General features: G+C 50.4%; 1 protein-coding gene across 1 annotated transcript in view; it reads left to right on the forward strand.

Annotated features, from left to right (window-relative positions):
• CDH23 (cadherin related 23) overlaps nt 1-27,878 on the forward strand; it is a 186,496-nt gene that overhangs the window by 97,693 nt on the left and 60,925 nt on the right. Inside the window, exons 10-14 of the mRNA XM_077784783.2 lie at nt 1,011-1,123; nt 3,063-3,251; nt 11,459-11,608; nt 12,375-12,533; nt 27,551-27,615. Of these exons, the coding sequence (XP_077640909.2) occupies nt 1,011-1,123; nt 3,063-3,251; nt 11,459-11,608; nt 12,375-12,533; nt 27,551-27,615 (676 nt within the window). The remainder of the gene's footprint in view (nt 1-1,010; nt 1,124-3,062; nt 3,252-11,458; nt 11,609-12,374; nt 12,534-27,550; nt 27,616-27,878) is intronic.

Below are 27,878 nucleotides of genomic sequence, written 5' to 3' on the forward strand. Positions count from 1 at the left end.
GAGAGCACCTGGAGCTGCCACAAGCTCATTCCCAACAGGACACTGTCTTTTTGGTACCTGCTGGCCATGACACTCGAGCATGTTGTCTTTATCCTCTCTGGGTGTCTGATTCCAGAGGAGGATTCCAGCTGGGGATGGGATGGGATGGGATGGGACGGGACGGGACGGGACAGGATGGGATGGGATTGGGATGATGTGGAGGCAGCCCAGTGCTCTGTAGCATCTTGGCTGCTTGCTTGCATGTAGGGACAGGGACAGGGAGAAAATTTGGCTCCAGTAGAGGAAAACCAGGCGCCTGCATAGGGTCAACACATATGGCAAGAGCATAAAAGCAGGGCAAGTGCCTACACTATTTTGCTGATACTTTCACTGGCTTCTAATACATCCAGCAAAGAAATTCCTGAGCTGTGTGAGGCTTCTCTACTACTTGATAGAATTTTTTTTTTCTTTAAGCTCTGCAGCCTTTCCTTGAATACATGTGGACTTGTATCTCCCTCAGCACCCTCTGGCAAGGGGCCCCACAGCTAAAACACCGCCTGTTATGTGGAGGATTCCTCATGAGCTTGGTCCAGCTCTGCCTCCCTGTGATTATCTTGGACTGATGTCCTTTAATCCCTGTATTTCAGGAGAGAGGCCATGCCCACCCCAGGAACACCATACCCTGCAAATGCAGGTGGTCACTCAGAGGGGAGCAGCTGGATTTGGTCCTGCTTTCAGTTTTGCTATTGCAGATTTTAATAACTAAAACCCTTTGAAACTCTCCAGCTGCCTCCAGCACTGGCAGGTTTTGGCTGTGGAAGGACAGCGCCATTTTGAGCCCTGAGCCAGGTCAGGTGAGAGGAGGAGTGTTACAGCCATGACATTTCAAAGCATATTGGAATGGCATGCTGGGTTTCTAGAGCCCTCTGCTTGGAGCTTGTGTCCTCTTGCTTCCTTCCCTGCTGCCTCCAGCACTTTCTGGGATCAGCTGTGCCAGCTGCTTGTGCTCACATTCCTGTTATTTTTCTCAGGTAACACCAACAGCATCTTTGCACTGGACTACATCAGTGGAGCCTTGACCCTAAATGGGCCCCTGGACAGGGAAAATCCCTTCTACAGCGCCGGATTCATCCTCACAGTGAAGGTGAGACCTGCTCCAGCTGGGAAGCACATTGACAGAGCAGGATGGGGAGGCTACCATGTTGTTCTCTTGGGCATCCAGAGCTACCATGTGCTGACCAAGTGAGAAGTTAAACACAGTTCCTTTGTCTGGTGACTGCAAACATGATGTGTGAGGGCATTTTTGCTGTCCTGCCTGTGGCTGTGCCTGCTGGCAGCAGGCAGATACCCCAGGCTTGCATGCAGCACCAGACACATGCTCAGGCACCTGAATTGTGCCTACTTTTGCCTGCTTTCCCTCTTTCTCCCCACCAAAGCCCTGGATAAATGTGACATTTTGTCTTGTCATCAGGCAATGGTGTAACAGGGCATCATCCATGCCTTCCTGGCACGGGGAAGGAATGATGCTGGAAGTTGCCTTGTCAAGAAAAGGCACTGGAGAGTGGCTTTCCAGCCCCACCAGCCCCACCTGAGAGTGACTCCCTGGCTCTGCTCACAGCCCTGTAATTAAAATCAATACCAAGCTGGGCAGCTAGTTGGAAACACATTTAGAAGTATAGATTCTGCTGGGCCGGGGTGGGGAAAAATCAGCAGTGTAGGAAGGGTCATTGATTGGGAGGGAGGCAGCCAGCACACTGCCTTCTTGTTTTGGCAGGTGTGATGCCTCCTTGGAGGGGGGCAGAGGCACAAGAAATCACCCCTCTAGGTCCCAGACACAGTTCATACCATGGGGCTTTTTGTGTGAGGAGGAGAACCTCACCCATCCTTGGTATTGTTTAATTCAGGCTTTTATAGTTTCAAAAATCAAAAGAGGGAGGATTGTCTGCTTTTGCTTGGTATCGTTTAATTCAGGCTTTTATAGTTTCAAAAACCAAAAGAGGGAGGATTGTCTGCTTTTAACAGGGACAAAAATATCTGTTTAGTCTTGGAAAGGTTCGTGAGCCTGACAACTTGCCCGTTTTCCACCCTGCATGACAATGGAGTTCCAACCACGTTCTGTTGGTCTGATAGATTTCCATGTCCTCTCCCCACAAACTTTGCATCCTCCTGCAAATGCCAGCTCTCTGCATCCCGCATCCCCAGGACCCAAAATGTTCTCTGCTGCTCTCATCCTGGAGCACACAGTGAAAATACAGCTGGATTGCTCCTCGCTGGGATCAGCCTGTTCTTGCTGTTGTGTGCAGAAGCAGTGAATAGCAATGAGCCGTGTGGGTCGTGATAGCATTGCTTTTCCATGCCCACAGCAAAGCAAGATTATCCAAAGGACAAGAGGAGGGATTCGGCTTGAAAAGGCTGTTTCACGAGTCTTGCTTCTCTGGCATTAAAATCTGCACTCTCTTCTTTTGGGAAGGCAGAATTAAAGTCCTTCTTGAGACAGAGGTGCGATGTGGACTCATGACTCAGCTCTGTATTTAGACACGTGTTGCCAAACCTATTTTAAGGTCTAAGTCTTTTTTTCCTCTGGCGCCCTAGTTTTCAGCATACTGAGTGGTTCACTGTCAACTCCCAGTCCCACATCAGGGATGGCAGAGGAGAGAGCAGGAGTGCTCTTTGCCCTGTTGAGCCTTCCCTTATTTTGTGGACTGTCCCCTACATCTCACAAGGGACATTTTTTCTGTTTAAATGCTTGAGGCACAGAAGTCTCCTACTTGTTTTTGTGTGACTCTGGATCCTGCCAACCTGATGCATGACAGAGTCAAGGAAGAACTTGGCCACAGCATCCTAAGGGAAATGTTAAACCTCTGGGGAGGTTTCTGAGAGTGTTCTGGGATTAAAGGATGAGTGATGGGAGAGCTGGGCTAACATCTCCATGTGTTAATGGAACAATGGCAGAGCCACTTTGGAATCCTTCTGTGGCAAAGTGGAGGAAGAGAAAGCTGCAAGAGTCTCACTACACCATGTACACTTTCTTTCCATTCATTCCTTCTGGAGAATAAAGGCTGCCCTGTTTTCTCTCCCTGCAGGGGACAGAGCTGAACGATGACCGCACTCCCTCCAACGCCAGCGTCACCACCACCTTCAACATCCTGGTCATTGACATCAACGACAACGCCCCCGAGTTCAACAGCTCCGAGTACAGCGTGGCCATCCCAGAGCTGGCCCAGGTGGGCTTTGCCCTTCCCCTCTTCATCCAGGTGCAGGACAAGGATGAGGTGAGGTATCCTCTCCCTCCTTTGTGGGGTAGCACTGGTTTGGTGTCGGGGTGGGCAGGGGAGAAGTCACTGAGGTACCGAAGTGCACGGTTCTGTCCCAACATCCACTTTCTCAGCTCTCACTGCTGCCACTGCTCTGTTTGCTGTGTACCCCGAGTCCAGTTTCCCTCCCCAGTGTGGAGGCACTAATGCAGTCAGGATTGCACAGCTCCTGAGAGCCAGAAAATAGGATTGTCTGGGAGGCTGATCCCTGCCTGCCTCTTGAGGGCTCTTGTCAGGCAGCGCTTCGCCAGTCTGGTTTAGCAAAGGAGTTTTCCTTTTGGGCTCCCAACGGGGACATGCCAGGGATAGGGAAGACAGGAGCCCCAGGCTGAGTCAGGGAGGAGGTAGGAGATGCCCCTCAGAGGGGCGAGGACTGGGATACCAGTTCATCACTGCAAACAAGCCAGGAGTGCTGGAGCCTAGTTCCTCCCACGTGTCAACAGAGCTCCTATTTGTCATGCGCCGATCCGCGCCGTGTTTGGGATTGCAGCCTCTGTTCCAGCCTTGGGCTCCCAGCCTTCAATTACTCTGATTATCTGACTTGCACAGTTCACGTCTGGCTGCTCCTGTGTGCTGGTCCCCCCCAGGCCCGCCACGCTGCCGGCTGCCTGCTCCAAACTAGTGCTGACACCTCATGGTGAGCTGTCCAAAATCGCTTGGAAAGGCTCTGCCCGCAGGCTCCTGCTGTTCCCATTCTTCTTCAGGCTGAGCAGGAGATGAGGGGAGAGGGTTTGTCAGAATAAATGCCATCCTAGAATGGGTTGGGTTGGAAGGAAGCTGAGAGATCAGCTCATTCCAACCCCCCTGCCACAGGCAGGGACAGCTTCCCCTAGACCAGGTGGCTCAGAGCTCCATCCAGCATCATGGCAAAACATCACCAGGATGTTTTCCTGATGTTTCAGGTAATGGGAAACAAAACCATCCCCTCACAACCCCCAAAATCCCAGTGGGTCAGTTAAAATGTGGATCTTTTAAGTTGCATTTTCTGGCTGAGAAGATGGATTTGCTATTCCCCAGCCCTGGGTGGAGTTCACCCCGTCTCATCAAGCCACCCAGAAATCCCATTTTTTTCCATCTGAAGTGATTATGACACAGAACTAATAACTTACTGGTGACATGATGTCACCATCCAGGAGTTATGAGTTCAGCCTGAAGAGGTGCAGATGAGCTATTAAGCAGATAAAGAGACTGTTTTTTCTTGAAAATGTCAATTGCTAATAAAGAAGATATGGATATGACAGATGCTTAGGATAGTTTCTGAATAGAGCTGCTGTCGTACTTGCTGAGAGATGTCAGCAGATCCATTCTTGAAGGGCATTGTAACACTTCTGTTTGTGCCACCAGGATGAAGGATCTGTCATTATTTCTGGTTAAAAGCTCATTTTACTGGAGTGACTCCCATTCAAGAAATCACTTTTCAGCCTTGCTAATTTTAAAATGGGAGAATAAAAAATAGCCTTGCCTTCCCCATCGCACCAGCAAAAAATACAGGCTGTTCTTTTGATGTATTTATTTAACTTCCTGAGATTTCCCCAAAAGAATTGGCTGAGATTTTTAAAACTGCTGAGAGAGGATCTTTTGTGCTAAGGGAGTCTGAAGGAGTTTTACTGTACACGTCTTCAGAGACCATCATATTAACACAGATTGCTTTGACCATGGCATTATTTTCACTGATAAGAAGCAGAGGAGATCTGATTCTTGGAATATCTGGAGGGAGGAAAGTTATAAGCAATTGGTTACCTTTTTTTTCTGCAATATCCTGTGATGGATCTTCCTTATTTCCTCTCATGGATGCTTGCTACTGGGTTAACTGTCAAGGTAGCACTTTGGGGGGAACAAAGAGGGAGAAGATGCCTGGCTTGTGAAAAAGATGTGTATGAGATAGAAGTAGGACTGCACCTGCAGCCAGCACTGCTTCCCAGAGAAGTATTTGTAGAGCTCTGAAGACCCACCAAGTTTCAGTGAAAAAACTACAGAAAGGTTAGATAGCTGCCTGACAGTGATATTTTGGATGCTCAAGTGCCCCATGAGAGCTGTGAGGGTTTTACAAACCATCTGGATTCGAGGTAGCTGAGGTGGCACTGGGCTCTCTCTTCTCTCCATGGATGCAGGGCTGGAGGGATGCGCTGGCAAGGACCGAGGTCTTCAGGCAGGGATGTGACTGAGGACGTGGCTGACAGAAGCTATTCTGGCAGCACTGGCTTCATGCTGGAGATGACACAACTCATTTGTGTAAGGGGCAGAGGGAAGCCAGAAGAGAGTTATACACATCTCCAGGGAAAGCAGAGAGAGAAATAAATGAGAGCAGATGGGTTGAGACACAGGAAATCAAAACCGGAGTCTTTGGGAAGATCGCTTTGCTCGAGCTTTTCTCAAGCCTCCCAACTTATGTCACAAAGTCCTGGGAGAGTCCCTTGGCAGATTGCTTTGTTTCCTTGGCCTGGGTCTGGCCCCTCTGGAAAATTCAGGCCCTGCTCCTTTAACCCTCCAGCTTGTTGAGGTCCTGCTGTGAGGGAGCAGCCTGGACTCTGGCCCGTGCAGGGCTCCTGTGGGTCTGGGTGGTTTTTGGGGAGCCTTCCTGTCCTTGTGCTTTTGTAGAGCTGGGGAAAAGGCTGTCACATGGGTCTGGCTTTAACACACACCGTGTGGGCTGCCAAGGCTGTTAAACAAGGCTTTTCAAAACCAGGCCCACACAGCCTTTTTTAACCGTGGGGTTTTTGGCCTTTCTTTCTTCTGGTGTGTTTTGCACAAACTGAAATGATGGTTTTTGGAAGGAGTCAGATTAAACGATTCAGCAAAGCACTTAAAAATGCATTTCCGAGGCACACAAGACCACACTTGAAAGCCTATGCTTGGCTTTCCCTCTGTGCTGTAAGTGCCTTTCTGCAGCTCAGTTGGCATTAACCTCTCAGACAAGGTTCCCAAGCGAGTGTCTCCAAGGAGAAGCCCTTCCTCGGAGCGCAGCCCCTGCAAACTCCCACCTTTCACCCCCCAGACGTGGTCTTGCTCCAGGAGGAGCTGTGAGGTGGGATGGGGAGCTCCTTAAGAGGGGAGCTGAGCCAAGGTGGCCCCACACGTGGATTGGGGTGCAGCCAAGGGGTGTTCAACTAGGTGTGCTGCTTCTCCTTTCTGCATTCTCTAGGACTTACTGAAAGGTAAATCAGTACACAGGGTTTGCACTGGGTTTTCAATCTGCCCCTCTTGAGCAACTTACCTCATGGAAGGTGTCTCTGCCCAGGGCATGGGTTGGAATGAGCTGAGCTTTAGGATCCCTTCCAACCCAAACCATTCTGGGATTCTATGAGCCAAAAAAAAAAACATTAATTGCTGTGCAACTGAGTTTCTCTCCCGCCAGATAGAGAGCAGACCCTTGAACAGCTTTCCCAAGCCATTCAAGAGCTGTTTATGAAAATCCATTGAGGTTTCCCAGTGTTTAGGCTGAGCCTATACTCAACTGGACACCCTCAGGCTGTGGTTGGGTTCTCCTCATTCACATTGTGGTGGTGCAGCAGGGGGGAATAAATCCTGTGTGTGAGGCAGAAGATTAGAGCATTGACTTATCTGCTTTTACAGCAAGGTTTGTTTCCAGATTGAGAACAAGAGCCCTGATCTGGGGAGCAGGTTGGTGTTAATTCACAGGGCTCATCTGCTGCTGGGCTGGGATTTAAGAGAAATAGATGCTGATTTGGGGGACCTGGATGCTGATCTGAGAGACATGGATACTGATCTGGGAGACATGGATGTCCTTTTTGGATATGCTGGTGTTCTGTACCTGGTGGTTTGATGCAGTATCACAGGGAGAAGGCAAAGTTTTGGCCACCCAGGAAAAGGAGCAGGGCATCCTTTGGGGCATCCCCCATTTCTTATGGCTCTGGGATCCACGGAATCCTGTTAAGGGAAGCAGCAGCCTGCTCTGCCAGGGCATGCTGGGGCAGCCAGCTCTCCCATGGTGGCTTCCACTTGATTTTCCTCTGCGCAGTTGAGTGAAGAGGAAGAAAAGGGCAGAAGCTGTCTGAAGCACCACTATCATGGCCTGACATTTTAAAATCATTTTGAAACAATTCTCTAATATAAGCACATCGAGGAAGGTAAATGGGGAATTTAAAATAAGGAAAATCTGGGCCATGGGAATACGCTCTCTTTGTTGCACAGAGCTCCACCAAAGACCCCCACCAGGATATCCTGGTGTGCCCATGTGTGTGCAGGTGGCAATATATGATTCATCCAGAGCATATATATGCATATGACAGGCACAAGCACTATAAATATGATCTACATGGCAAGAAACTGTAAAGGGGAATTGACAGCACACGAGTATTCTCTCCCAAAAGTGCCAGCTGCCAGTCGGGCTGAATTAGATTTCACAGGGGTTTTTGCAATACATGGAATTCACCAACAAATTACCCTTAAAGAGGGAAAATCAATCATTTGGAGCAGAGATAAGCTGAAGGCGAGGCAGCCTCGGATTGATCCCCGTCTGTGCAGGCGTGTGTGGAATTCAGCAGATAACCTGGGGAGAGCAGGGAAGGAGAAAACTCCTCCGGGAGGGAGGGAGCGGGCAAGGGCTGACACAGGAGGGACAAAAAGATGGGAGAATAGAGCTGCTAGTGTGGGGAGGAGGATCAGAAGGGTCGGGGAGCATTTTGCTCCAGGCATCCTGCATTGCCTGCGAGCCCAGTTTCCTTAGGGATGCGGGGAACAAGTGCCAGTGCCCAGTGAGCTCTCAAAAGGGTTAAAGGCAGCGGGTGGGACAGGGGTGCTGGGATCCCGAGCTGGCTGGGCAGTGGGACAGAGACAGGCAACACCCAGAGAGGCTGTTCCGAGTTAAATTCTTTGAAATGGGTGCAGGCAATAAACCTTGTGTTTTCAGAGGAGGGATTAAGTACCATTTGTGTCTGACTCACCAGAGCCAGGCCTAAGTTATCCAAGCTCTACCAAAAGGCACTAGTTGCTTTCAAAGAAACCCCAACTTCTTCTTCTTTCTCCTTCCTTCACCTCCACTCCTGAACTCTCAGCTTTCCTTTCTTTGCATTAGAATACAAATAGAATTTGAATGAATTCAGAATGAAGGATATTAAATCCTCCGTAGTTTGCTGTAGGTAATAGCCCAGAAAGTGCCTAGAAATTGACTGGGAGGAAAGCTGGCCCTGCACTGGGTTTTGTGCTTCAGGAAGGCAGGGCTCTCCATTTTGGAAAAGCAAATTGCACTGAGGGACCCAAAGGCAAATCTGTACTGAGGCAGTGTGAAAAGGACAAAACCGAGGAATCCCAGGCTGCTTTTCCCAAGTCTAGTTCACTTTGTGCTGAAAATGATTGCAGGAAATCAACCTACCCGTGCACCTCAGGAAATGTTGTGGGTGTTGAAGGGTTGTCTGCTTTTCTAGGGATTTGGCTTATTTTATGTTTTACTTTGTATTCTTGTGTAGCCATTGGTAAGTGATGCTAAATATTTGCTGTGAATGCTGGAAGGTGGAATTATTCCAGAAGCATTTCTGTGTATGCTGCCACAAGGAAGGGGCTGAGTGGGAGCATTAGTGGTGGATGAAGCCAGCAGGTGATAGTGGGTGGAAAAGCAGCAATAAAAACTATGATCCATCCTCAGTCCCAGCTGAAACAGCTGATGTGGCTGCCCCAGCCTCCTGGTGGGAGCAGGGGTTTCCTGCTTTGTAGTGAACTCTGCCACGCGAGTGTGGATTGCAAGTTAGGAGAGCAGATTTTTGTCTCATTCACAGCAGGTGCATGAGCAGGTCCCACATGAAGCTTCAGACCTCTGGGGTGACAGCTGTACCCACCTGCTGGCATCTCACACCCTCACACCTGGGCTCCTGCCCTTGCCTGCCAGGGTCCTGCCTATGCCCACGGCTCTCCCCCTGCAATTTCAGAAGGGATTTCAGGCTGGCAACCAGGACTGTCTAAAATTCTCAAAAAATGCTGTGTGATCAGCCAGTGTGGCTTTTTGGAAGCAGGGTTTGGTTGTGAGGTTGATGTGGCAGCCACGGCGCGGCTCCGGTTATGCGCTCCGAGGAATACGCGCACGGAGAACAAAGCCGTAATTATGCCCAACTGCAGCTCCAGTTGTCTTTGAGCTGAACCAACATGAAATTTCCCTTGGTTGTGGTACTGGCTGAGAGATCTGATTGCCAGGAAGGAGGCAGTGGGCATCAGCCTTGAGCCACAGCGAGGCAAACCCCGATCACTGGCATGGGATGAGAGGAGATGGAAAATGTGTAGTTGCATCCCAGTGCTGGGTGATAGCAAACTTCCCTCCTTCCAAAACCTGTTTTTTATAGGTCAATTTGTTTCAGAGGGAGACAGGTTTATTATGGTAGGGTTGCTGAGCTTTGGCAGGCTGCTCCTTAATTTGTGGCTCTAAAGGAAGGCAAGGGGCTCGGTTGATTTGCAGTGGTGGGGAAAAACTCGAGCCATGCAGGAGCTGGGAGGTCAGGGGATGGAGAGGGGAATGAGCACCTAAAGCAGGTCACTGATAACATCCTGCTCCTCATCCTCGGTGCTGCAAGGAGATGATGGTGCTGGGTGGTGATCTCTGCACACCAGGATCTTTGAGAGCCCAGGGATGCAGCGCTTGTTTTTCCTCTTCCCAACCACGTTTCAAATCCCTTGTTTGCTCTGGGTGGCAGGAGCAGGTAGGAAGGGGTGAGGGAAATGTAAGCAGCTCCCTGTGGCTTCCTCTGGAGTGGGGGGTCCTTGCTGTGAGCCGGGCTTAGCCAGACCCTTCTGCTGGGCAGCTGATAACAATTTGAATATTCAGAGTTGCTTTCAGGCATCTGCGGGGGGCTCGCAAGCTCCGGGAACCAGGAGCAAGGAAAGCAGCATGGGGGCCGAGGCAAAAAAATAAATAGCTGAATAAATATATAAATGGCAACTCACAGCATCCCTCCCCAGAGGCAGCTGTATCCCCCTTCTCCAGACCTCACATAGGGAGACTGAGGCACTTGAGGGGCTCCTAATTAGGGATAGTGGGTATCTGGAGCTGATCTCCTTCCCCACCTAGAAGAGAATTAATCCACCTGGCTCTCTTCCTGCAAATACTTGGATTTCTTTTGATGTTTCAACTTTTATCTCGTTGCCTCCAACAAACTCACTCTTCCCTGGCTTCCAAGAAAATCCCTTGCATCTTGCTGCCACAAAAGGTGCTCTCGTGTAGTGAAGGGAGGGTGCAGGCCCTGGGAGGGATCCTGAGGGCTCCTCAGCAGAGATGGGCAAAAATTCCTCAGTGGAGTAACTTTTTGTCACTGGTGGGAAATGGGAAATGGTCATTTGTTGTAAGCCAACATCCTGAGGGTAGGGCACAAAATAGCTTGGGAAGTAATGTTTCCTTATGCCATTCTCTGTATCCTCTGCTCCCTCCCTCCCAAGGGTGTGTCTGGGGGATCAGGAGCATCCCTCACTTCCTTGTTCAGGACTAAAACAGCTCATGGGTGGTTCCAGTCTACCCTGAGATGTTCCCACTGTCCACCCACAGCGTGCTGCTGGGCTCCTGAGGCACTGGGTGCCTTTGTGTGGTTCTGTGAGTGTCCTCGGGGCTTGCTCCTGCTGAGGGGCTCCACTGGGAGATGCTCAGTGTGCCTTCAGCTCCATGGACTGCATGGAGGTGTGCAAGGAGAAGGGCAAGGCAGAGATTCTGCTCATGTCACCCACTCTCAGCGGTCACACTTAGGCAGATTTTGCTATTAGTGCCCCTTCGTGCATTTAATTGGCCACTTTTTCTGATAGGAGGGAGATCATTCAGGGAAAATTGGAAATTCATCCCCAGCAGCTTCTGAACTTGCTTTTTGTGTGCTCTGCTGGGCCATGCTCTGGGGAGGGGGCCATGCTCAGAGCAAGGCTTCAAAGGCACTGGTATGTCTGTGGCCTTGCTGCTTTGCTGGCCAGGTCTTGGGAAAGGAGGAGTTTTCCCAGTTTCCCAGAGCTGCCTTACTGGGAAAAGCCTTCTTCTGCATGGGAGAGGTACCCAGGCTGTGCCCCCAGCCTGAGGCAGTGAAAGCCCAGCGTGTGACCCCCTGTGTGGAGTGTGCACCTTCAACCAGCAAAAGGGACTTTCCCTCTGTGTGCTGTGCAGGGTCATCCCGGGGTGCATTCCCACTGCTCTCATGTGCACGTGGATTTTGTAAATAAAACACCAACCTTGCTTTTTCCCTTCCCAGGGACCCAACAGCGTTTTCGAAGTTTACCTGGTGGGCAACAACTCCAACCACTTCATCATCTCGCCAACCTCCATCCAGGGGAAGGCGGACATCCGTGTCCGCGTGGCAGTGCCGCTGGACTTCGAGACCATTCCTCGCTATGAATTTTCGGTAAGACTGCGCCCCTAGGCTCTGTGGGACAGCCACAATTTTCAGCTTGACCCAAGAGTGGCCATTAAACATCTTCCTCTCTCTTATCCAGTAGCTGAAGAGGGCCTAGAAGAAAGATGGAACAAACTTTTCAACAGGGCCTGTTGCAATAAGGACAAAGGGGGATGGCTTTTGATGGTTGATTTAAATTAGGTTTAAGGAAGGTTTTTTTCCCATGCAGTGGTGAAACACTAGAACAAGATACCCAGAAAGGTGGATTTCCCATTGCTGGAAATTCAGGGTTAAACTGGATAGGGCTCTGAGCAACCCAGTCTAGTGGAAGATATTCCTGGCCTTGGCAGGAGGCTGGGCTATGTTGCCTTTAAAGGTTCCTCCCAACCCAAACCATTCTATCATAATGAAACTATGAAACAATGGAGCACTACAGAACGGCCAAAAAATTGGAAATTATAATAAAGAAGGAAGTGGGGAAGAGATTTGCTCTGCGCTTTCTCTTTTCAACATCTAAAGGCTCAGCTGCAAGAGCTTAAGCAGAGCAGGGCCATAAAAGCTTTATAGAGCATAAAACTTTGTTTTAAGAGCACCTATCAGGCGCCAAAACCCTCCCCGTCCTCCTGGTCCATCTCTGTTGGTGGTTTGTCTTGAGCTGGCTCAGCTGGTGAGGGAGCTGAGGAAAGCCTTGTTTACTCCACTAAAGAAGGATGGGTAACTCTCCCCAGGCTTCCCAGCATTTCCAACCCTCCCCTTGCCTTCCCATTTTGCCCAGCTCTTCGCAAATGAGAGCGTCCCAGACCACGTCGGCTTCGCGCGGGTGAAAATCAACCTCATCAATGAGAACGACAACCGGCCCGTGTTCAGCAAGGTCCTCTACAATGTCAGCCTCTTTGAGAACACCACCGTGGGCACCACCGTCCTCCAGGTCCACGTGAGTAGGAGCATCCCACTGCTTTTGCCGAGTCCCTGACACGTGTGTTGCCTCTATGGTGTCCCTCACCCAGGGCTAGCCCGGGAATGGAGCATTAGGAGGTGCTGGTGGTGGGGTTTACCTGGTGGGCAACCTGAAGTCCTCCTCCTCTAAAGCACTAAAGCCCAAACAGACCAAGAGTAACTCATTTTTAACACAACAATGCATTTGATTTGCCTTGAAGTGTCTGGAGAAAAATGGTTCTCCAGGGAAGTGTGGAAAGTAGCCCCAGCTCCGTGATCCCTCCTCTCCGCTTTATTTGCCCTGGAAGCTGGAAGGTTGGCGGGGTGTAGACTTCTCATGGGCTTTTGGAGCAGATGTCTTGACCTTTCCTGTTCTCTGGAAGTTGTGTATGTGTTTCCTGCCACACCAGGAATTCAAAGAGAGAAATGCACTGCATTTCATCTGCAGACACCGATCCCAGTGGTCACGGTGCCCCTGGTGTGGCTTTTCCCACTGCCCTCTTTGGAAGCATCATCTTCCTCAACCAAACCGAGGTCAGTTGCACCATTAAAAGAGCAGAGGATGGAAAAGAAGGGGAATGGCTCTGTTTAGCAGAGTGTGGTGTTACATGGCTGGCAGCAGAACAGAGGTGGGAAGAGGTGTGGTGATAGCAGGGGGTGTTTCCATAAGGCTCATTTCCTCGGGGTTGGTTGGAATCCTCATGGACAAGACACATTTCCTGGTGCATGAGAGCAATGGCAGCACCAGTGTGGGGCACAGCAAGAACCACAGCAAAACCCTGTGCTGAAATACCATTGGAAAAGGCATCAAAGCTCCTCTGGGATGGGGAATATCAAAGCAGGGAGCACCAAACCCCCTGCTCCACTTTGGGTGTGTTACTGCCACTACCATTAGTTGTGAATGAGTTTGCTTGGCTCCCTCTTCAATGAATTTTCTCCAGCTTCCCTCCTGCCCCCTCCTTGTCCCCCTGCTCTCCCAAGGCACAGCCCCTGGTCTCTCATCCATGCAGGAATGCCCACTCAGAGGATAAAAGCCTGGACAAAAAGAGTTGGGTGCATGTGCCTGTGTGTAAGTGTGTTTACTTTACAAACAGATGGTGTGAAACAGTATAGAGCCCCCAAGCTGTTCCCATCTGACAGTTATTAATATTTCAAGCAGATGTTTAGCTAGTCAGGCCGTCAGACACTAAACAATGAGATTGTTACTGCGTCTCCTCTTTCCCCAACTTCCAGCTATGCCAGCATTTCAGAGCGAACACAAAATGCCAAGAGTTGAATCTTCTATGGTAAATCAGAATGGATGCAATTAGTGCTGAAATCCAAATTGCCCTCCCAGCTGATCCCAAACTTTTAACAACCCTCATAAAGTACCAGCTCCTCCTGCTGTGGCCGCTTGCCTTTGAGCTGCAGCCCTCTGGTCGCTGCCTGTCTGTGCCATGTCCCTCCACCTGTCCCACGTGCTGCAGACAAAAAGCCTGCTTTCCTTGCTAATAAATTCCTCCTCTCCTTTTCTTCCTTCTTTTCCACTTGCTCGAGAATATTCCTGGATGTTCACACATATGGGTTAGAAATGGGGTTTTGGAGAAAGACTGGCCAGCCACATGGCATGCCCACTCCTTTGGTGGTTGCTGGATGACATCCTCATGAAACAGGACTTTTCTTGGCTCTCTTCTTTTTGTGCTCCTTTGTGCAAATAAGTGCAGGTTTGGAGAGACAGTGGGGTTCAGGGTGCTGAGGATAAATCAGGTGGCTTGTAAGGTCAAGGAAATAGATGAGCAGGGATGAAGAGGGGAGTGTGTGGGCTGGGTGAGTGGTTGCTGAAGGGTGGCAGGAGGCTCCATGCCAGCTGCTGCTGCTGGAGATGGCCAGGCACAGCTGGCAGGACAGAGCAGTGCCTGCAGCATCTTCCTGGCAGGGAGACAAGCAGCTAAAACCACAGGAGCTGAGGCAAGGGGAAGTCACTGATTTTCTGCCCAGCCCAGAGTTCTGGGAAAGGAGGATAAGTTGCTCCCAGCGACCCAAAAACCCCTGGACTGTTTTCCCATCTTCCAGTGAGTGCATCCTGGCTATCCCACCTTGGCTGTGGCTGATGGGCTGTGTGGAGGTGAGGGGAAAGGCTCTCCTCAATGCCACCCTCTCCAGGCTGCCCTCAGCATGGCCAGCTGAAAGGGAAAGGCAAAAGGAAAGAGCAAGTAGACTTCATTTGCAGTGACAAATGGCCATTTGTTTCCACAGCATTTCAGCTCCTCATGTCAGTGACAGCAGAGAAACATTGCCTGTTGCAGGTATAAATCAACTGTGAAACAACCCCAAGTGAGGCAGCCACAGGGACCCAGAGGTGCTGCCTGCTCCCCGCTCCCTGCCTCTTTCCCTTTGCCCAGGGAGGAGTGGGCTCAGATCCGTGGATTCCTGGTCAAACCTCAGCCGCTTCCCTGGCACGGAGCAACCTTGATCCACCCTCTGAGACTTTGTTTGCTCTCTGCTTAGCATTCCCTCCATCTCCCTGTCCATCCATCCATCTGTTTAATTCTGTGCCTGAAAGACATTTATTGTTTAGACTCAGGTAGTCATTTGCTTGCACAAGAACATCTGGAGAGTCCAGGCTCCACGGGAACAGCTCCTGCCCTGTACAGGGAGCCCACAATGTGCCCAAAGGCAGCCTTCTCTCCTGCCTCCTTGCTCTTGGAGCATGAGAACAAGCTGAGGGATCTGAGAAAGGGGCCAGCCTGGAGAAAAGAAAGCTCAGGGGGGCCCTTCTGGCTCTGCACAACTCCTGACAGGAGGGCACAGCCAGGTAGGGTCAGGCTCTCTTTCCAGTTAACTAGCAACAGGACAAGAGGAAACAGCTTCAAGTTGTGCCAGGGGAGGTTTACATTTTCATGTTAGGAGAAGTTTCTTCAGTGAAAAGGGTGGTCAGGCATTGGAACAGGGTGACCAGGGAAGTGGTGGAATCACCATCCTTGGAAATGTTCAAAAAGCACATAAATATGGGTTGTGGGTGCATGGTGAGCTTGGCAGTGCTGGGTTCGTGGTTGGACTCTATGATCTCATTTCCAGCCTTAATGATTCCATGACTGTTTACACATGTGATAAACTCCTTAGGCCAGAGATTCCTGGTTTTGAGGTGTGAAGGGCTCCTCACTCCAGCCAAAGCTTCCAGGCCACATAAATCATGGCTGTTTGGAAGTACATGTCCATTGCACGTCCATGACAACTGAAGGACAAGCAGCCTGTCCAGGGCTCTGCAATTGTTAGAGGTCTCTTTCAATGCAAACTTCATTTTTTCCCTGCCCCAGACTCTGCTGTGCCAGGAAAAGGCAGGCTGGAAAAGCTTGGAGGTCCCACACAACAGCAAACACCTTTTGTGAAGCAGGAGCAAAGCAGGGAGGTGAGCAGAACTCATCCTGAGGAGATGGGCCAGTTCTGCCCCAGTACCAGCAGATATTGAAATATATTTTTTTTTTTTCTGAAACAACTGGCCATGAAGCCTTTTAATAACATAACAGAAAAGGTCAGGGAAAGAATTTCACACTTCTTGAGCAAGCAGGCAGCCAGTATAACTTCATGCCTTCCAGGAATGAGGCAGAGAGAGCATCGCACCCTGGATTAACTGGGGCTCTGACACCTCCACCAGGTCCTGCCTGCCTGGTGGCCAGTGCCTTTTGATGGGTGCTGGCTTCCCTAATAGGAGCAGGCTGGAAGGATGGACCTGGAGAGGTGTGCTGAGGCGTGGTGCCTGCTCTGGCTTTGGGAGAGGAAGCTCTGGGGAAGGACCACCTAGGGGGATGAATGGCTGTGTCCAGCTAGAGCTGTGATCAGAGTGATAGAATGCTTTGGGTTGGCAGGGGCCTTAAAGCTCATCTAACTCCACTGCTGTGGGCAGGGACATTTTCTGCTAATCCTTAGGCCCTTGGGTCCAGAGGCAGGAGAAGCCTGTTACTTTCCATCCTGCTCCAGTCTGCCTCATTGCCAGCAGCTGGGAGGAGTGTCACTGCTTCCCAGGCCCTCCTTCAGCACCTCAGCTGGGACAGGAGAAGGCAGGGAAGTCTGGGGGCTCCAATGGCTGTGAAGGAGACTGGTGCTGCTCTGGCATCAGACATAGCTGCCCAGGTCTCTGCTCCCTCCTCTCCCAGGCATGGAGGGTTTGGAAGCAGTGGAGGGTTTGGAAGCCGTGGAGAGTTTGGAAGGAGTCGCCATGGCTCGTTCTGGTGGGGCTCCCCTTAGGAGCTCTTCTGCAACCTGGCCAGCGCAAGAGAGAGCTTTCAGATGGAAAGTTTTTTGGCTGGAAGAAGCTACACAAACATGGCCTTCCTTGTGAGGTCACCAAGACCCAGCCCAGCTTCCAGTGAGCTCCCTCCAACAGGGAGAGGAGGGGGCAGCTCAGCCCAGCATCCCCTCCTGTCCCTGGGCTCAGGGAAGGTGCTGAGCCCGTGGCCTCTCAGGGTCCTGCCCCGCTGCAGAGCTGCAGGGTGTGACAGCAGAGAGCACAGTGCCCCTCCAGAGCTGCCTTTGGACACTGCTGCTTTGCCAGCAGCTGCCAGGGGCCTCCTAAAGCTGTGCTCCAGCTGCTGATGGATTTGCTAGACCTGGAGAATGGGGAAGGGGCCCAAGACGGCCCAGCAGGAGGTGGGAATTAAGGGGCGGGAGATCTCCTTAAGCTCCTCGTACTCCACAGATCTGCACAGCAAAGTCCTCCTGAAAAGCTCTGATAACCAAAATCATTAAAGCCCAAACAAACCAAGAGTAACTTGTTTTTAACACAACAATGCATTTGATTTGCCTTGAAGTGTCTGGAGAAAAATGGTTCTCCAGGGAAGTGTGGAAAGTAATCCTAGCTCCGTGATCCCTCCTCTCTGCTTTATTTGCCCCGGTCTGGCTTGGCTGCCCAGGCTGGGATCAGTGGCTGTGGGCTCCATCAGCTGGCTGCCAAGCAGCAGAGAGCTGGGGGATGCTGCCAGCCCCCTTCCTGCTCCCCTGTTGGAAGCCTGGATGCTGAGAATTTTAGACTTTCCGTATTGAACGGCTCAGATCCTCAAGAGAACACTGCATTTGATATGAAGCCATGGAGAAGGCTTTCAAAATTGAATGATAGCACTGGGATTGTGGGTGTGGAGTTTGAATAGACGTGTGTGATATCACATGGTGGAAAACTTAGAATTTAAGGTTTTAGAATATAGTAATATATATAAAGCAAGATGGAAGTTTTAAGGGGGAGGCTGGTCCTTCTTCTTCACCTTCTTCTCCACAGGTTTGAGTAGTTTTCTGTAATTAGACAGAAAAGTCTTGATTGCAGGACAGGGAGGCATGGAGGGGCTTGCAGGGAATGAATTACCCACTTACCTCCCTTCAAGCCCCACACAAACATCTCCCAGCAGGCATTAGCCCCTGCTGCTCCTGATCCTGCCCTGCCAGCTCTTCCTGACTCCAGCCAGGTCAGGCATGGTTCACATAGACGAGCCATGCTTTGGAAATCACATCAGCACCTCTCTGGGATGGTTTGTGTAGCTATTTGTCCCAAATCATTGCTGAGTCAATGACTTCATTCTCTGTGGGATATCCCCCTCCCGAATTCCTGTGAGGTTATGTGCTCTGCCGTGCCTTGGTGTCCTCCTTGCCCTGAAACACCTCTGGCCTGGGGTGGGGCTGAGTTTCTCCTGATGACAACCACCCTCAGGAAGTCTGAAATGGATGTGGAGACTTTTCAGAGCTTTAAATACGCACACACACACACACACACACGCACACACACACACACACACACACACACACAAAAAAAAAAAAAAAAAAAAAACAAACTTTTGGGCAAGCTGCCAGTGGGCTTTCCAGTTTTCTTTTGGAGACCCTCAGAAACAATGTGAGCATCCCCAGCAGACTTCAGATTATAAACTGTGGTGTCCAATTCAACCAGCAGACATCGATTTCAGCATGGGAATGATTCTCTGTATCTTGTGATATGTGGCAAGGCAGGTAAAATAAGCACTCTGTTCCCTTGTGGCATGACAAACCGAATCTCTAAGGCAGTCTTGTGTGTAAAAAACCCCACTACTTTCTCTGTTTTTAAATTAAATCTGGATTTAAAATTTCAGATTATTTGACGGAGGAGGTGAAGGGATGGTGTCCCTGTGTTTTTGGCAAATGCATTAGCCTGTGTATTCTTATGTATGTGCATTCAGAATATATATATATATATATATATACACACATATGGGTTTACATTCCTGAGCAGTCCCTTTCTCCTACCCCTCCAGGGTTGTCCCCTCCCTGAACACCATCCCCAGCTCACCTGGATTCTCATCTTCCCCCTCCCTGCCACTGCACTTCCTCAGGAGAAGCCTTGTTAGTAAGAACCTAATGAAGTAAATGTGCTAATTAACCTTCCATTACTCTCCTCATTAAATCAACCTTTAATTTGGTTGGCAAAGTTCCTCTCCTTTACCACCCAGCTGTCAGTTTTCTTCTGCTGTCTCGATCTCTCTTTGGCCTCCTGTTGGGGATGGGAAAATCAATCCCGCCCTGATTTTCTTTCCCCTTCTTTCCAGCCAGCTGTAAACGCCAGTCAACAAGAAAGTAATAATGTACTTTTCCCACCCTGGCAAGGAGAGTTGCAGACATCAATAAACAGCTATTTAGGATGCAAATCACTTTCCCAATCAGCCATCAGCCTCTGAGTTTGGCAGGGATGGTGCCCATGGTCTGTGGGCTCCAGCATCCCCTCATGGTGCTCCCACATCCCATCCTGCTGCTTTGCAGCCATCCCAGAGCTACTGTGGGGTGCCCAGAGAGTTGCATCCCTCTGGCTTTGTCCTATTCCAAGTACTGACGTGGGTGGAATGAAGCTCTGCAAGCCCTTAGGAGTTCTTCTGGTTCCCTTCAGGATTCACCCCACCCTGCATCCTACATCCCTGTGGCCCTCTATCCCCCAACACCTGTGGAGCTGCCTCTGTCTGTTGTTTCTTGGTGATCTCCAAAGCTTTTTTTTTCCCTGTTTTTTTAAGAACAAATAAATGCAGGGGGGCAGAAGCAGATGGGGATCAAAGGCAGTAGCAGTGGTGGGTGGGGGGCTCACCTTACACGTCAATGGATGGATAAAAAGGCATCCAAGGATCTTCCATGGGGAATTGGCATGGGATAAACCATTCCCTGTCCCTTCAGTGGCAACTGGGGTCCTCTCCCAGCATTAGAGACCGGTGCAGCCCATCGTCTGATGATGGTTGGCAAGGGCTGGTCCCGTGAGGACAGCACAGGGCTTCTCAACCTTTTCCAGCTGACTGACCCTCCACATTTTGCTCAGGGGGTTGAGATTGTGCCCTGTTCTGTGGGGACTCACCTGCCACACCTACATTAGGAGCACCTTGCACCTCCTCTACCTTCTCGCATGGGTTATGGAAGTACAGGGTGGGGAAACACTGGGAGGACTCCCAGCCCAGCTTCCTCCTTTCCTTCTGCTTTATGTGGATGGAAAATGTCTTGGAAAGTCCTTGCTGCAGAGGAGGAATGGACAGGGGGCTGATAACTGGGGACTGCCAGCCAAATGTTCGGGGCAAGCTGGGTATGGCAGAAGCTCAGACATGCGGAGAGGATCTAAGAAAGCAGGAGGGTGTTCAGAGGGCACTGGTGGGAATATGAAAGCATGGCTCAGCAGCAGCTCGTGGAGGCTGGAGAACTCTCAGCTGGACGTTTCTGATGTCCTCCAAGCCTGGGCTTTGTCCTTTCTTCCAGCCCTTCTCCCCACCTGTGGCCCACACAGCTCTCCCTCCCTGTCAGCATCTTAATTGATCTTGTTGTTCTCAATCCCCCCCTCCCCAGTGCTCCATCTCCAGCTGTGCTTAAACAGAACAAAATCTCTTCCAATTTCCCTGCCGCTTAAAAGAAAATTGAATCCTTTATCTGCAAGAGAAGAGAAAAACTGCAAACACAAGAAACAGTAAAGAGTTAAATAATCAAAGCAGATGATTCCAAATTGCCTGGAAAGTTAAACATGAATGGCTTGGCTTCTTCCTGCGTGCTCCTTGGGTTTTTACAAGTATAAAAATATGCTTGCACTCCTTGTTCCCATTAAATATTCTTATCAAGCCAGCTCTGTAAATAAAGGGAAGGGGAGGAGGGAATTACCAGGCATGATTGACAGATCTGAAGTCTTCGTCTTTCTGTCAGGGCCCAGTGCTCTTTGGCTGTGTTTATCTCTTTAATCTAAATATCAATCCGTGAGACTGAAATGGGGTGGAATAGGAATCATGACAGCCCGAGAGCTGAGGATAGAGAAAGAGAGAGAGAGAGAGAGAGAGACTTATTGCAGCTTGTGCAGCCTCTCCCTGTCCTGATGGAGCTGTCAGGAAAAATGCACAGCTAGAGCAGAGGTGGGAAAACAAAACAAAATCACAGCCTGGCCCCTTCCTCCTGTCCAACCAAAAAAAAAAAAAAAAAAAAAAAAAAAATCCCAACAATTCAGCCTGTGAGAGGGGAAAGAAAATCAGGAAGCAAATGCAGCCCTGCTCCTGTCCAAATTACACAAGCCAGGCAGCAGGATTCCCCCCATGCCTCCCACTGTTCCCAGTAGGAGATGAGGTTGGATGGTTTCCCTTTGCTGCTGGCTTTGCCTGGTGATTTGGGTTGTGGCTGAGAGTTCAAGGGAGAGGTGTTCCTAAGGTGATGCTCTTTGCCATGTGAACACCCTGGCCTCACACCTCCTTCTCAGCAGTCCCTTTAGGGCCATCACTGTCTTCACCTTGATACATCCTCTCCCAGACTCCTCATGTTTTTACACCCACAGAGTTCCTATAGAGCCAACACTCCTGTGATTTTAATCTGTTTTTAAAGCTGTCCTCAGCCCCCACGTCTCTCCCAAAGCATCCAAGGCTGTTTCCCCGAGCAAAGGGCTCCCATGGGAATCAGCACCTAGGGGCTGCTGTTGGCTGAGTGACACTGTGACACGGGCAGTGTTACCCCTGGGCAGATGACCTTGAGCTGCCCCTGGTGCTGCTGACTTGCTGAGGTTGGTGTTGAAGAGGAGGGTAATTTGCCTGAACTGGGTGTTTGGGAGCCATTAGATGTGAAAATCAGTTGGGTTTTGCCATTCCCTTTCTCCAGGCTGGGATGCAACATGTTCATGTCCGCCTCATGGCAAGGAACTGTTCAGCCCATCCCTCCTCCTCTGTTTTAACCCTCCTGTGCCTGCTGGGCCTCTCACCTGCACGAGGTGCAGTTGCAGATGGTGGGTGGAGTGATTGGCTTCCCAGAGCACTTGCAAACACTTTAGTGATCATTGAGAATTTATATTTCTTCCACCAGACTTTGACCTTAATTTCTTCTATTTTGCTGGGCTGTAAAATTCATTAGAGACCCAACAGCGAAGTGATTGAGATGTCAGGCCAGGCAGTTGTGGGGTTATTTAATCGCTGAGTTGTGCCACTTGCCATTTAGGTGGACAACGGGGGAATATGAAATCAATGCGGTTCATTAGTAGAGGACTTGCACCCAGCTCCAGCAAAACCCGTGGGCATTTAAATGGTCTTGGGTGTCACCAGTGAAAGCTCATGTTGGAAGAGCGTGTTTATCTCACTTTTGGGCCATCTTCTGTCACTTGGTGTTTTAAAGCCCAGTTTCCAGCCATTCCAGCAGCCTGGCTGCAGTAAATCACTGCCCGCTAAATCAGGGCTGCCCAGGCAAGTGTTAACCTTGCCTGTGTGGAGCTGATGTTGCAGGGGCTGCTGTTATAAAACACAATCAGGAAGGCTCTTGTTTTCCCTGGTGGCTGGCAGAAGAGGTGAGGAAAAGCTCTGCCATTCCCAGGGGGGTTGATTGACTATTTTTCCCCCCTAGCCGGGTTCAGCGCAGCCCTCCGGGGTCATTAGCGCCGATTGAGCCGGCTGGCCCTGGGCAGGCTTTGGAGCCGCTGGGGAAGCGGTGGCAGCCCGGCATTGCCTTGATTCCCCACTCCCTCTTTCCCAGCTAATCACTGGAGCCACCGGGCTCCCGTGCCAGCCAGCCAGCGGCTCTGATTGCCACCTCCCGCCGGGCAGCCTCTCTGTAAAAGCCTGGGGGGAACGCGGCCGGGCCAGGCAATGCTGACAAAAGAGCTGTTTTCCAACTAAAGTCATTCCGTAATAACTTTAAGTAGGTTTTCCATTGGTTTTCCATTCGGCTTTTGCAGCCCGGTGATTGCATCTCATGGAAGCCCTTGGCCCTTCACATTTGTCGCCTCCAAATCAAAATCAAATCCCAATCCCAGTGGCTGCCAGCAGTTAACTGTTATTCCCCTGGGACCTGAGGCTGCCTTGAGGAAGGGATGTTTGGATGGCTGCCTACTTAATACATGCAGGTTTTGGTGGCTCCAAAAATCAGTTGGATGCCAGGGCATGGCTTCCCATCCTGGAATTCCTGTACCACAGTCTGAGTGGCCCATGGCTGCCCAGTCAGCCCCAAGCAGCAACTAGATCTGCCTCACTTTCCTAGAAAACAAACAAACAAACAAAAAAAAAAACCCCAAAAAAAACTTAGGAAGCAGATGGGAATCCTCCTTCTGTTTGCTTTCCCAAGCCACAGGCAGCTTGCTGGAGGAAGCCTGGAGAGCAGGCAGGGACAGGCTCTGCCCGGTCACTCCAGTAGCCTGACAGCTTTTTGACGTCCTGTAATTGCTTTCCTGCCACAACTCTTTTAAGCAGAGAGCTCCTGGCCAAAGCAATTTGTTCCCCATCAATTTTTATTTCCTGCTTTGTGCATGTAAGGGAGGGAAAACAAAGAGGGTGAAGGAGAACAAACAGAGCTGGGACCTGCTCCGTTGGGAAAGATGGGATGGGTTTGGCTCTTCAGCCAGGCAGGACATGGCAGCCCTGATCATCATTCCAATAAGCTCTGCTCACCCTGCAACCGACTTCCAGCTGCTCATCCCTGTCTAGCAGTTTTGGGAGGAGGACTGCCATCCCAGGGGCTCTGTGGGGGATCTGAGCCACCTCGAAGGCTCTTGGTTCTTTGAGCCCTCGCTGACTCCTCCTGCCGTGCTCCCTGAAGCCGCTGCGAGTGGAGTTAATCTCCAGCAGTTTAAGGAGTCGTTGAGTGGGTCTGGCGGATGATGAATGTCGAAACCATTACCGGGTGAAGCTCCATGGAGCTGTTTAAAACTGAATTCTCCCATGTAAATTTCTGCTCCATCAATCCTGATGACATGTCAAACATTGCTATTGTTTCCTGAACAAATTGGATGACATGCCCTTTCCTGCAGAATTGCCCAGGAGAGAGCAGAGCTGCTTGCCAGCTCCTCGCTTTTGTCTCCAGCTCTGCTGGCCTGCGGGTGGGGAAGGGTGGATATGATGAGCCTTGGTAGGACAAAAGGAGACATCCCAAATATTTGTGCTCGGGGGATGCAGATGGACAGAGAGTCAGGCCGTGAGTATTTTTGTGCGATTTGTGTGCTGGGTGCCCACATCATGCTGCAGCAAACCAAATTAATCCTTTGGGTTATCCAGGCTTCCTCTTCTTGCCACTGTCCCAGAGTTTAGCTGCACAAATGTGGGATATTTTTAGAAATGGTCTGTGCTGGTGACAGCTCATAAAAGTACAGATGTGGACCCGCATTTTCATCCTGCCCTTTTGCAGGCTCCAGTGGGCAAATCCCGCTTTAATATTCCGAGCAGGAGAGGAGAGCCGTAAAAGCCATTTGATTGCTTCTCCAGGTGGAACCCCGAGAAACTTCCAGCCAGATGCCTTTCCTCCCTGGGCTGTGGGGATGGATGCAGGGGGGGAAAATGAGTCAGTGATTGGGAAAAGCCGCAGGAAAACAGCTGGTACCCTGGGACTGCTGACAGCTCGGTGGGGTTTGGGGTGTTCTGCAGGCGTGTGCTCTCTCGCAGCCCTCGGCGTCGCTCTCAAAGGGAGTGTGTGTTGCCTGCCCAGGGGCTTGAGCAGCTGAGCATCCTTTTTTACCCTTCGAGGGGAAAAAGCTTGGTAATGCAGAAACAGGTGAAGATCCCAAATTAAATATGCTGAGCGTGCGTGGTTTGGCTTTTTTTTAGCATGTTCCCTGTCACGCTCAACTAACCTGCTCCATTGCCCAGCATTATCTCCACGGTGCTCAGTTGCCAGAAAAGCCATCCAGCCGGCCTCACCTTCCACCTCCCTGCTGTAAATCAGGGACATTAATTAGCCTAGCTGGTGAGGTGCTGGATGGGGCAGAGTCAGGCTGCCTGTCCTCCTGGCTCCTCTGGAGAGGGGCTTTTTGCCTCACTGGCACTTTTGATGTCATCACAGCTTGTGGTCCAGCCGCCCTCCTGGCTCCCCTCTCCCCAGGGCTCCCATTCCCTCCTTGCTAACCTTCTTTTAACCTTCCTCCTTCCCTATCTTTTTTTTTTTCCCTCGTCAGAAGAAAATTACACTTTCCCAGTGTTGTCTGTCACTGCAATAAGCACTTATGAGTGCAATTGTATGGGGCCAAATGAAGGGAATTCATTTTGCCCGTGCTTTCTGGTACTGTCAGACCCCCTGTAAATCATTATCTCATCACCAGCCCATCCAGGTGCATGGAAAATGCTTTTCTGGGTGCTGCTCTCGCACCAGCCACTTAGGAATGAATGGAACTGAGGGATTCACAGCAGTTGTGGACACAGAAGAAATGTATAGGAAAAATCCTGACCAGAGGTTGAGGGCTGGCAGTGCTGAGGGTGCTCAAAGCGCTCAAGGATTTCAGGGAGAGAGGACCCAAAAAAGGGTCTGGTGGCAGGTGTTAGGATGGGGGATTAACCCCAAAATGAGCTGGCTGATGGATGCTGGTGTGGGCAGATGCTGGGTTGAGCCCCGCTTCTCTCCAAGTGTTTCCATATAGAAGAGTTGCCATGCTCTGCCTGGGATGGAGCACCTCCATGGATGTCCTCTGGGAGGGAAGATGGACCACAGAAGGACTTGTCCCCCAGGAGTGGGTGCTGCTCACTCTCTGGGCATCTCTCCAGGCAGATTTCAGCAGATTTGTTTCATTTTATCCAACATGCTTCCAATGGCCACGGAAAGGAAATCGCATTGCAGCAGTGGAGAGGAAAATCAGCAAAATCAGTAGGTCTGGAAGGCTGGATCCTCCAGAGCACCCTTTGGCTGGAACCAAGCAGCAGGAGTTCACTTCTCAGCCTGGGAAAGTGTCTGGGGAGAAAAACTTAAATAATCCTGTCTGGTTTTCCTGCCTTTTGCTCTCTGTCACCTCGTGGTGTGGCAGGGGAGCAGCACATGGGGTAAAGCTGTGTTCAAGCTCCTACTCTGCTGTCAAGGGTAATCAAGGCCATTGATAAATCAGGAAGGTTTCAGGAACAAGCTGTGTTCCATGCCACTCCTAAAATACAGCCTTTTCCTGGTATCTGGACATAAAATGTGTCTTTGACCCTGCTTCTTCACAGACCTGTTGGTCTCTAAGTAATCCAGACAGGACTCAATTTAGAAAATATACTGGGGGAGAAAAAGGATATTTTGGGGATTGCATTCCGCTTTCCTCACCTAAAAATAAAATTTTCTGCTCCTTTTTCCTGCTGCCACTCATGCATATTTTATATATTCATTAGAGCAAAGACTTTGAAACACAAATAAATCTTGCTTTGCTCATCCAGAGCTGACACAGTGAGTTGTGAACACCTTCCCCAGAAGGTGCTGGTCATTTAGCCGTGACCAGCCTGCTCCAGCTGCAGCAGCTGATGGTGGAGTGGATTCATCCCACAGCATCCCGAGCCACTCCATCCATGGGAATGCAGCAGATTGCACCCCCAGAAGGGCTGTCCTTTTGGAAAGCAAGACCAAAATCACTATTCCTTGCTTTTCCAGATCTGTATTTTTACCTGGGGTGCCATTCTGAAATGTGAGAGATTTTTATTCCTCTACTCTTGTCATTGGCACCGTGAAAGCCATTCACTCACCCTCCCCTGCCACAGCTGGGCAGAGGAGAGAAAAAAAAAATTAACGAAGGGTTCATGGGTTGGGATAAGGACTGGGAGAAAACACTACAAGGGGAGGTACAAAGTGAGTTTATTACTAACAAAATCAGAGGAGGATATTGAGAAGTGAAATAAGCTGTTATAAATCACCTTTTCTTCTCCCCAAACCCTCCCTCCTTCCCAGTGACAGCACAGGGGATAAGCTGTGGGGGTTTGGATCAGTTCATCGTCTAAGGTTTTCTTCTTCTTGGCTCAGGGAGAGCAGTCCTTCCCCAGTAAGACCATGGGGTCCCTCCTACGGGGGACAGTTCTCTGAGAACTTCTCTAGCATGGGTCCAAATCCCATGGGCAGCACTCCTACCATACCTGCTGCAACCTGAGTCACTCCCACGGGCACACTTCATCCCAAACTGCTGCAGCGTGGGTCACTCTTCCATGGGGTGCAGTCCTCAAGGGCAGGCTGCTCCAGCCTGGAAGCCAGCCCCTTCTCTCCACCAGGTCTTCCACTGGAGCACAACCTCCTCCAGCTGCTTTTCTTCTTAAATCTGACATCACAGAGGCATTACCATCATCTCTAACTGGCCCATATTTGGCCAGCAGCATGTCCATCTTCAGAGCCATCAGGGATTGGCTCTGCTAGACATGGTGGAAGCTTCCAGCAGCTTCTCACAGAAGTCACCTCTGTGGCCCCCTGCTACCAAAAACCAGCCCCTGCAAGCCCAACACAACTCCAGAATGCAGAGGGAAGGATATGAGCTGTGGCTGCAGAGTCCCAGCTTTCTGCCGTCATGGGGACAGGAAGAGTGGCCCTCAGGAATTATCCATGGAGATGTTTATTTCAGATGTGCTTCTCAGGCTGGCTTAGTGTGTTAGGAGAAGCAAGTAAGTGTAATATTTCCCACTGCCAAACATTTTGGGAGCGATGCTGAGGAATGTTGATGGAGGGCTGTTAGCTGGAGCAGGCTGGGAGTCAGGGATGAGCAGGGGAGTGCAAGCAGCCCCTGCCCTGAAGCTCCTGAGGGATAAATGGCAGCACAGCAGGTCTGCAGAGGTGTGTTCAATGCAAAGTTTCCATAAATACCTTCATTTATTAATTACACTTTATGTTTTCCAGGCAACTGACAATGACGTGGGCACATATGGGAAAGTGAGTTATTTCTTCAGCGATGACCCCGACCGGTAAGTGTGACTGGCAGGAGTTTGATCCTCCAAAATCCTCTTCTAACCCCACTAGGCAGTCACAAGGCCATGAAAGGCATTGGTTATGTCCTACCTGAGAAATGCCCTATGATCCCCCGGCTCTGCTGTCTCCCAGAGGTGTGAGCTCAGCACATGCCTGGTGCTCAGCATGTTTAATTGCTTTGCCAAGGTGGGACCTGCAGGCACCAGCATTGCTTGGGACCAGTAAAAGATTTCACAGCGAGTTGTCAACCCTGGAGCAA

This window comes from Lonchura striata, chromosome 6 (genome assembly GCF_050655825.1).
Source record: "Lonchura striata isolate lonStrDom1 chromosome 6, ASM5065582v1, whole genome shotgun sequence".
Classification (NCBI taxonomy): Eukaryota; Metazoa; Chordata; class Aves; order Passeriformes; family Estrildidae; genus Lonchura; species Lonchura striata.